Genomic DNA, 11,654 nt, shown 5'->3' on the forward strand with positions numbered 1-11,654 from the left:
TAGGACAGTAAAGTCGTACCCACTCGTCGCATAATGGAGAACTTGGAATCTTTTGTGAGGTTCTACTTTCATTTGGGATTTACGTACGAAGGCCAAATACTGAGCCTGTAAGCCCCGCCCACCATCAACACATTAGCATTAGTCGTCGTATTTTAGGAAATAAAAAGACTATGTCAAGGATCTAATCTTGTTTAATTTTATAGCTTCTATTTTTATACCTCGAGCTTTTTTATTTTATTATTATTATTATTATTATTGTTATTATTTTGTACTTACATTTGTATCTATATATTGGAAATGTATTATATATTATATATACTGTGAAGTGTGACTATTTTTTTTATCTTACTTTTTTTGTAATATTATTATGTATATATTCTGTTCAATTGTTCATTGTTCAAAAAAAACCCAAAAAACTTCAAGCGCCATCTTACCTGGGGACGTCACAGCTTTTCAGCGCCAACTAAAGGCAAGGCAAAAATATCCTACAGCGTTTTCAGGGGTTTTGTGTGAACACACACTACTTCCCATGGTTCTGAAAATATTTTCAAAACAAAAAAGAGATAGATAGTGTTTGTTTCCGTGTGGTTAAAGCTTCCGTTTGAACAGCCGCCGTACATTAATAAACTATTCTAACCCTGACGCCCCTACTAAGATGGCAGCGCTTTGGTCACATCTCGCGAGGTTTCATTTCCTATCTCCGTTTTTTGTGTATGTTCAAGCCCCGCCCCCTCCAGTACTCCGTTACTTAACACAGAGTCGACTTCAAACCAGTGACGCTGCAGGAGCTACAACTAAAGCGCAACAATGGGAGTGGTGACAATACGAGTCGAATACTGGTAATCACGGCTTTAATTATAATGTTATGTTTTTTGTTTATATTCCACTTGATGCACTTCTGTTTGTGTTTGTCTAAATCTGAGAGCAGATTGACATTAACGCTAGCTTCCATTAGCTTCCAGCCTAGCTAAAATCAGTGTATTAGCATTAGCATGAGTGAAGTTTACAGATGAAACCACTGAATAAAACCTGTTTTTTCTGTGTTTTTCTTTCTTCTAGTGGTAAGTGAGGATACGCTCCCCGCTATCAGGAACTCGCCCGTGTGGTTAAGGGTGAGTTTCCCGATGCGGAGGTGTCAGGCTTCGTGGGAAGATCATGTAAGTAAGGTTTAACGTAAATAATTCAAAGCACTGATGGAAAAGTCATCACATAGGAAGTTATTTTAGCCTTAGCTTTTACACACACACCCCATAAAGTAGATGCAGGAGTAAACAAAGGCAAAGATCATTCCAGAACGCACTAGCCCTAATCTGATGTCATGCTCTTTTGTTTGCTTTAATAGCCAGCTTTGAGATTGAAATCAATGGGCAGCTGATCTTCTCCAAGCTTGAGTTGGGCGGATTCCCATACGAGGATGATGTGAGTCACGCAAACTCTGCAGAAAACACACATCACAACTGGAATATAACACAACACAACTGGACTTTTCTATAGTTAATCAATATTATAATTAAATGTGTCCATTCTGTGCAACTTTCTGCACATTTTCTGCAACTCAGAGGCACCCCCCCTCCTTACATTTATCTGATAGCTTTAGGTATTTCTCAGATTACAGTTTTTTCCCCATCTTATGCAGTAAATATAGGAATAGTTTGACATGTTATTATTTGTATTTGGACAGGACATTGCACATTAATGAACGTAGTATGTAATGTTAATGTTACTATGCCAAAGTTAGCATAAATGTTGACTTGCACCAGTTACAAAAAATAAATAAATTCATATCAACATTACTATAGTCAAGGATCAGAAAAGCAGTCCAGTCATAATGATGCTGTTATTGTGTGTATGTATAATTTATACAATGAGACATGAAACACTTAAATATGTATTATTTGATGACATGAAACAGGCTTATTGTACAGTCATTCAAATGAGTAAAAAAAATGTAATTTTTAAGTGAAATCTTTATTTTGAACATGTAGACAGTGAAAGGAAAATATCAGTAACGATACATAAACGGTTGATAATTGAACAAAAGGGAAAAGAGAAAAAAAAACAATAAATAAAATTAAACATGCTCGAAAAGGAGTGGCAAGAAGTAAAAACTTACATACTCCTACCCCCAATCTGTACTCCTTATGATCTCTGTATAAATAATATCAATTATTATTTTATATGAATATCAATATAATAACAATAATAATATAACAATATAACACATCCTTCTTCCTATATACACTAATAATATAATAATATCCATTTACAAATTATCATACCAGTACCAGCAATCTCAGATATTAATAAAAACTAAAATAACAAACAAAAAAAACCCCATGTCTATATATATATATATATAATATAAATACATATAATATTCTATATTGTCCTATATAGTAATGAATATATATAGATGGAGAGACAGACAGACTTTATTGATCCCAAACTGGTAAACTGTTGTAAATATATACATAATGTAATATATAATAATATACACACAAGCGTAGACTGTGATTCATGTGGATTTATTGGTATGTTTTACAAGCCATTGTTAAATGCAGTGAAAATATTGGCCTAAAATCCAGTCAACATTCACTATTTATTTATTTGCACATCACAAACAACATGAAAAAATAAAGAAAAGAAATTATCCTCCAAGTAACACTGTTGTGCAGGAGAGGATAAATACCTCCCCAGAAATAAACAATACACAAAAAAGAAATAAAGAATAAAAATATGATACAACTGAAATAATAATTAAAAGTAAAAACTACAAATCAAATGATATAAAGAACATCTATTGAAAACCTGATGCAACACGAACAGACCAGATGCAATGATGTTTGTACAGACTATGGTTCGTAGAATTGTTATGAAGTAAAACAGGTTGAGCCTGAATACTCCAGGTGATAATGTCCCACAATTCTGCACACATGGAAACAAACTGCACCTGAGAATAGAAATGCACTGTTGTGTTCCAAACACAAAGTACACACTCAGCCAGGTTGGATAGAGCTGTTGTTTACACTGATATCACAGATTAGACATGTCCCACATCAGAGATTAGACATGTCCCAAAGTGACCCTCCTTTACCCAGAGGACAGTGGGGTACAGTGAGGACTGAGTGGGCCAGCTGTGTCTGATGTAGGACAGACGGTACTGTTTACTGTCATGAGTGTCAAAGATGAGACGAGTAAATATGAACTCGGCATATGATTGTGATTTTTGTGATTTAGTGATTTATTCCGAATATGCAATGAAATTTAACATATATGCACTTGCAAAACATAGATAATAATACAAATATCAAGAATCATAACACTCTTAGTCAGAAGAAAAGCACAATAATTCCATTTACATGCCCAAAAAGGGGTGGGAAGAAGTATAACTTATTTAATCCTACCCCCTCTCCCTACAGTATTATTAATAATAAATGTCCCTCTTCCTTTTACATTACTCTTCTATATTTATATATCTATTTACACACACATACACACACACTCATTCATCCATATACACATATATACGTTTATACATATACACACATACAAATACACATATAATCTTTTACCAATGCCTTTCTTAGTTGTGCTGGCGAATAAATAAACAAATAAGAACTAACTCAAGGAACTAAATATATACATAAACAACAGTGAACATATGGTGACAATTAATAACCCTCTTCCCTATATGTTGTGATAAACATGTTCTTCTAAGTGTTTTTGAATTGTCTTCTGTTTGAACATTCCTTGTGCTCCTCCCTCAGTCTATTCCAGACTTGAACACCACACACACATATGCTCAAACTTTTCCTAGTAGTGCACACCCTCTGAATTTTGAAATTAAATCTACCCCTAAATTAAAACTCCCTTCCCTTTCAGTGAATCATTTCTGTATGTTTCCTGGTCGTAGATTATTTTTGGCTTTGAATATCATTTGTGTTGTTTGTATATGATTTGTGTTGTTTGTATATGATTTGTGTTGTTTGTAAGATCAAATATGATCACAATGGGTTTTTCACATAGTGATCAGTATAACGACCAATAACTAGAAAAAATACCCATAACTATAAACCTGTGCCATCTATGGAACTATAGAATAAACACTATCAACTATATATATATATATATATATATATATATATATATATATATATATAATATATATATATATATATATATATATATATATATATATATATATGGATAGATAGATAATAAACACTATCGACTATATGGATTATAGATATAGATATATGCACAGATACATCACAGTATAGTTACATTGGAATTCTTGTGCGTCTCCCTGAGCCATGGAATCCAAAGGAAAAAAGACATGAATAGAAACAAAAGTTAAACACATCAGACATATAAAAAACAGTTATTGCACAAACAGACACAAATACACACTTGTAAAATAGAGTACAGATCAGAAAAAAGTAATAATAATAATAAAAGTACTGGAAAGTAAAAACAAGTAATGGTACATTTGAATTAAAGTACTTACAGATGCATTGAATGTTTTTTTGAACATAAATTAAGTCCAGTGCTCCAGTTTTAAATGAACTCTGCTCCAGTTGAACTTTAAAACAAACACATCTGCTTTAAACTTTGTCTACCATACATTTGCATCCATCTCTTCACTCATACAAAAACCTGTTGCTCACTGTGTGGTTTGTTTTCATTGGTTGTTGTGACTCCGCCCCCCTCTCTAACCCATGTGACCCCTCCTTCAGATAATGAACGTGGTGCAGAAGGCCCACGACGGTCAACCTCTGCAGAAGATCAGCAAAAGCCGCGCGCCCTGCGTCATCATGTAAACTCCTTCGTGTCCGCTGCGGCCTCCAGCGTCATCAGGAACGGCCCGCCACCACATCCGGTCCACCCCGGTCCTGGTTCTGGACCGGGGTTCAGGCCTCGTCCTAAAGTCCACTCCCACCAGAGACGAGAGCTTTGAGCAGACTCCACCTCCTGTCGTTGTTGCCGCCGTGGAAGTCCAGGCTGTTAATGATAACCGTAGCCTCAAATATGAAAATATGGTTACGGTTTGACGAGAGAACGCCGGGTTTTCCCTCCGACGGAAACAAAGAGCAGGAGACGACGCAGCAGAAGAGTCCAACGGAGCTCCCTTTGGTTTTACTGACGCCTCATTGCCTCCTGTTCTCTTTTACTGCCTGATCTGTGTTGGGTTTTTTTTTCATATATATTCATTTCCTGATTCTGCTTGCACTTCTGCCACTTCCTGTGCAAAGAAAATGCAAACTAGAAGTAAAAGGAGTTTTTCAGCTCCTGCTTCTGCACCAGGTCTACGCTGAATTATGCCGAATAATGTTTTAAAGCAGGGACGTCAAACTCATTTTAGGTCAGGTTCCACTAATTCCAATTATAACATAATAACTGATAAAAAATAAGGACGACGACAAATTTTTCTGTTTGTTTTAGTGCAAAAAACCCCCATTAATTTATGAAAATATTTACATGTACAAACTATCCAAAGAAAAAAGTGTAAATATCCTGAAATTTCTTAAGAAAAATAAGCGATTTTTAACAATATTCTACCATATGTGCATTTCAGATCAGAAATACAAAAGCACTAAATATTTAATAACAGGTAGAATACTGTTAAAATTACACTTGAGTTTCTTTTTCATATTTGTTCAGGTTATTCACATTTTGTTGTTAAAGGATAGTTAATGTAAATATTTTCATCATTTAATGTTTTTTTTTTACACTAAAATAATTTTTTTTTTTTTTTTTCACATTGGGCGTAATAACCTTTAAATAATGACAACTCCAATTTTTTCGTTTTGTTTTAGTGCAAAAAATAACATTAATATATGAAAATATTTACAAAGTATCCAAAAAAGAAAGTGTAAATATTCTGAAAAAAAACTGAAATTTCTTAAGAAAAATAAGTGATTTTAACAATATTCTAACGTGATTTTCAGATCGGAAATATAAAAGCACTAAACATTTAATAACAAACAGAATATTTTTCAAATTATACTTAATTTTCTTTTTCATATTTGTTCAGGTTATTCACATTTTGTTGTTAAAGGATAGTTAATGTAAATATTTTCATAATTTAATGTTATTTTTTTTGCACTAAAATGAAGAAAATTTTGGAGTTCTCATTTTTTTCACATTTAGTGTCATTATTTTGTATTGGTGTTTGTGGAACCTGATTTAAAACCAGTTCGATGCCAGTAACTGGGGGCGTATGTTTGACACCCCTGTTTTAAAGCATTAAATTCTGACAAACTGGAAAAATGGAGGTACTGTTGAATAATGTGTAATCGGTGAATGCAAAAACTCAGTCTTATAATATAAACGTCTGTCTTCATAGTGGTTAAATCTATACAATAGTCTTAATCTGTCTTTGTCGCAGCATTTTTCCCCCCCCAAAAAAATTAAGACATTTGATTTTAAGTCGGGTTGATCATGTATTTTAACGTCTGTGCAAAAGTCGTGTTTTTCCAGGTTTGAAATTATCACATATATTTGTTTCTCATTCTTTTTTCTTCAGATAAAACAACAAAATACAAGAAAAATATGTGCATCGGCTTAAAAAACAACACAAATAACTGAACTAAATGGGTTTTAAAGGTTAAAGTTTTAATCTGATGTGACCTTTGACCCAATGACAAGAAGCAGCACAAACAGAAACATCTGACGTGTGTTGAATGAAACCTGGCGTAAAATGTCAGAAAATTAATGCGATAAACTTAATTTTAAGGTGAAAGAGACTGAGAAATCCATATGTGTGGTCGTTCAAACGTGACTAAACCAACCGAACTATCGGACTTTGACCCAGAACCGTCTGCACGGAACGCCTCAATGTTCTGTCAAATGTGAAAACTGACCATGAAGACTTTGAATAAATGTAACGTTTGTGTAAATACGGTGGATCTGTGTTTTTTTTGTTTTTTTTTATATCACCGACTGATGAGCTGTTGTGTTCATTTTCGTTAGCGAACATCTACGAAACTACCGGTCAGGTTCATTTCAATTTTTTTATGTATCTTTCTCGGGACGATTTCTACAAAGTTTGCTCACAGTTTTAAGAAATTAAGATTTTTGATGAATTTTTGAAATATAAAAACGTTCTTTTCCTTCTAATGGTCCATATTTAGATTACATTATTATTATGAGAAAAAAGACCAAATTTTGACTTTAATCTTTGAATTCTGATTTTTTTTTTTTTTAAATTCTGACTTTAATCTCAAAATTCTGACTTTTTTTCCTCAGAATTCTGACTTTAATCTCAGAATTCTAACTTTTTCCTCAAAATAATAATAAAAAAATATACATTGGACTTACATTTTTATTAATTTTTTCCCAGTGGTCCTAATCCTTTTCCGTATAAAAGTCCTCACAGTTATTATCAGTGTTCAATTCACAACTATGAGGATAAAAAATAGTCTCCTGTTCACAGTTCTTTAAACTAGGGGGCGACAAATTCAACAAAGTCTGTTCAGTTTTTGACCTTTGGCATCTGCTAATTTAAGATTCAAGATTCTTTATTATCGTTTAACATCGGTTTGATGAAAGAAATTATGACCCAAAGGAATGATGGTGAAATAGACGCTTAAAAACACACACATTTCAAATAGAAAATAAAAACAGAGTAAAATGCAGACAATAATAATAATAAATATATCAACACAGAAGATGAGCACAAATGACTGAAAGGTAAACAGATTATTGCACATTAATGGAATCAGAATACTTTATAATAATAATTATTGTGTGTTACAGTCGCACCAGTCAAGTAAAATAAAAGTAGCAGAAAAATATACTATCAATACAACAAAAAAGAAAGAAAGGGTTTACATCTTATTTTTCTACCAGACTGATTTATTGTAGAAGTAGAAAAAACTTGTTAAATATTTGTGAAAAAAATAAAATAATTAAAAATAATAATAATAAAACAAAATTAAATTCACTAGATATTTTCAACAAATATGAATTTAGGCTTTAAATCTACTAAAGCTACATGTAAATTTTACCATATTTTAATGCATTTTAATAATTTTTCAGGTTGTAATGTGCATGTGTTACCACTAGAGGGCACAAAAAACACCCAGTCATATGAGGAACATGTTAGTTTTTTCAGTTTACCTTCCTCATATGTGGATGCAGGGTCTCAGAATGTTAATTTATCACATGTGTTCATTAGAAAATCAGAAAACATCAGTAAAACATCATGCATTAGTACTTTGTGTCTGTTTTAGAGAATGAATTCTGGATAGTTTTTGTCAAACTGGGAAAAAAAACAAATGGACTGTGGTGTGATTTAAGGGACGTTCATTAAAACTATACAATTATAAACTCATAGATAGATGTAAAATAACGATAAAAACACTAAACAAATGTAGTGAAGTGTAGTGAACCAGCATAAATAGAATATAGGTGGTCCCACAGTGGGTGATAGTGGGCCCCAGTGGAAGGAGACGGAGTCAGAGGACTGTTATCTGTGGTGTCCATGTGTCTGCACATACATTAGACTGACACTCCCTGTCATCGAACGCTGGTCACAGACACACAAAACTGCACAAACGCAACAAACGACACACAACACACAACGTAGGACAAATGGGATTGTGTTTGTACAGAAGGCTCCGAATGCAGCGTCACAAAGAGCAGCAGGAAATACACGTCTGAAGTGAAAAACAGGGGATTTATTTGGATTTTATTGTGGAAAATAAACACATTTGAACAGTTTTGCTGTTATTTTCATGATCAGGTTTGAAGGTCATGAACAGAAGCAGAAGGCAGCTGGTTTCATATTCAGTGTTCCATGTCGTCAACTTCTTCAAATAAAGCCGAAGTCATGATTTTCAAGTAAAAAGTAAATAAATTAAAAAAACTCTTCCAAATATACAGGGTGGGGAAGCAAAATGTACAATATTTTGAGGCAGGGATTGAAAGACAGTGTATGACCAATTAGTTTATTGAAAGTCATGAGAATTTATTTGCCACAAGAAAATGTCCATAATAGAAAATGTTTTTATTCTATGTGTCCTCCTTCTTTCTCAATAACTGCCTTCACACGCTTCCTGAAACTTGTGCAAGTGTTCCTCAAATATTGGGGTGACAACTTCTCCCATTCTTCTTTAATCGTATCTTCCAGACTTTCTGGTAATAGTTTTGCTCATAGTCATTCTCTTCTTTCCATTATAAACAGTCTTTATGGACACTCCAACTATTTCTGAAATCTCCTTTGGTGTGACGAGTGCATTCAGCAAATCACACACTCTTTGACGTTTGCTTTCCTGATTACTCATATGGGCAAAAGTTTCTGAAAAGGTATGGATAATAGTGTTAGGTATGATTATGACATCAGTATATGTTTGGTTTCAAAACAATTGACGTAGTGCCTGCTGAGAAAAAACAACTAAATGTTCATTGTACATTTTGCTTCCCCACCCTGTACAAGTATATAATCTTTTTTTTGTTTTTGGAAAAACCTGCATAAATGATGTCATTAGTTAAAGAAGGTGATGTTATTTCAGTTACTTCTATTGATTATGATCATATGGAATGAAAATGCAGAACTGAACCCTCAGTACCCTTAACCCCACCCCCCCAAAAAACAACCCCTTTATTTAATTTTACTCAATATTGAAATAATTTTTTATCATAATTTCAAAAGTTGTAGCTGTTGATTTCTGAAAAATCTTCCAGATGCAGTTTCTTCAACTCATACTCAGGAAGAAAAATCAGACTTTAAATGGTGATTAGATGTAGATGAAAACACGTTGGAACAACAGCTGACATGGACTATTGTTTATTTTGTTTTAATCCTAATACACTGTCACCTGTAAAGTTGAAATAATTTTATTTAACTATTATCAGCATTAATTCTCATTATCTATTTTGTATTCAGTACATGATGACTTATTTCATGTATTTTTCTAAAAAAATGTCAAGTACCCCTGGGGGTACAGGTACCCCCCTTTGGGAACCCCTGCTGTAGACTAAAGGAGTGGACGGTCCATCCATAACCTCCTCAGACCCAGCTCTGTGTTTTCTGTCCACATTTGTGAACAAGAGTTTCACAACTTCATACAAAAAAACAAAAGAAAAGTGTCCACCACAAAGGACATTCCATAAAAATGTGAAAAAACTGCATCTGAAAAAACTGTTGCATCATGATGTTTCCAATATATGCACTGATTTAATAAAAAACAAAAAACGCTGGTACTTTGCTGACATTTCCTGGGTCTGAGGAGGTTAAAAATAGGATTATATCTGACGGACTGATTTTTTTTTTTTTTTTAATCTTTATTTCGAACATGTAGACAGTGAAATCAAAACAAAAATCAACCAACAAAATATCAGTAATGATACATAAAAGGCTGATAAGTAAACAAAAGAAAAATAAATAAAATAAATGAACATAAATTAAACATGCTCGAAAAGGAGTGAAAAGAAGTAAAAACTTATGCACTCCTACCCCCAGTCTCTGTTCCTTATGACCTCTATATGAATAATAGCAATTATTATTTTATATGAAGATCAATATCATAATAATTCAATTCAATTCAACTTTATTTGTATAGCCCAATATCACAACAAGGTTATCTCTATAATAACAATAATAATAATAATCAAACAATATCACACATCTTTATTCCTATATACACTAATATAATAATACACATTTATAAATTATCATACCAGTATCAGCACTTTAAGATATTAATAAAAACTAAAAAAACAAACAAAAACACATATACATATACAATATAAATAAATATAATATTCTGTATTGTCCTGTATAGTAATATGATGATGCTTTTATTTAATTCCGTGGCATTTCTACGTCTGTAAAATTAGGTGATCCTGTCATAAATGAAGAAACGGGAAGTGAGGTGTGAGTTCAGAGAATACAGGATAAAACAACCAACGAGAAACGGGGACTTGAATTTCAAATATCTGCGCCGACCAATAAGAAACGGCGTCTTCAGAGACCGGCTCTATCAGCGTCCGAACAACCAGACTGGAGGGTTATCAACGAGAACCAGAGCTGGGACCCCCAGGACCCGCCCACTGACTGGGGTGATGCTCAAACACACAAACCAAGTCCACCGACTGTTAGGGTTTCTGAAGAAGTTTACACATTAAAACTCACAAAATCTAACTGAAGTCTCACAGAATGTCACAAAGCACTGGTGTCAAACCTTTTTTACTCCTGACCCTGTTTTAACATCACACATTTCTGGCGACCCCAGACATTCAAAATGGAGACTTTTTTTTTTTTGCTAAAATTAAATTTTTTTTGATCTTGTAATAGTTTCCTATATGTTTCAAATAAACATGAATTTTAGAGGACATTTAGTCTATATAATGTATATTATTGTGGACGTAGGCAGTAAATCCAGGTGTAGATTACTGCACAAAGGGAGAATTTTATTTTCCTTGGTCAGGATCTGTCCAGTCAGTCCAGCTGTGATTTACAAGGAGGACAATTAAAACTGAACAAACAAGAACTGAAACTATGAATTATGAAAGAGCTGCAGCATCTGAAACTGACCACAGTGAACATGTGACACACAAACAGAACCACAGTGCTGCAGTTTCACAACCACAGTTTGTCATGTCTGTTATGGGTTGGGATTGTCTCTGTCAACTCACCATAGATTTTTTAT

General features: G+C 33.5%; 1 protein-coding gene across 1 annotated transcript; it reads left to right on the forward strand.

The window, feature by feature from the left end:
- The first annotated feature begins 739 nt into the window (after positions 1–739).
- Positions 740–5,251, forward strand: LOC115423672 (migration and invasion enhancer 1-like). The gene is made up of 4 exons (XM_030140603.1): positions 740–839; positions 1,060–1,157; positions 1,343–1,419; positions 4,737–5,251. The coding sequence occupies exons 1-4, from the start codon at positions 808–810 to the stop codon at positions 4,818–4,820; spliced, it is 291 nt and encodes a 96-aa protein (XP_029996463.1). The 5' UTR covers positions 740–807; the 3' UTR covers positions 4,821–5,251.
- The last annotated feature ends 6,403 nt before the right edge of the window (positions 5,252–11,654 follow it).

This window comes from Sphaeramia orbicularis, chromosome 8, assembly GCF_902148855.1.
Source record: "Sphaeramia orbicularis chromosome 8, fSphaOr1.1, whole genome shotgun sequence".
Taxonomy (NCBI): domain Eukaryota; kingdom Metazoa; phylum Chordata; class Actinopteri; order Kurtiformes; family Apogonidae; genus Sphaeramia; species Sphaeramia orbicularis.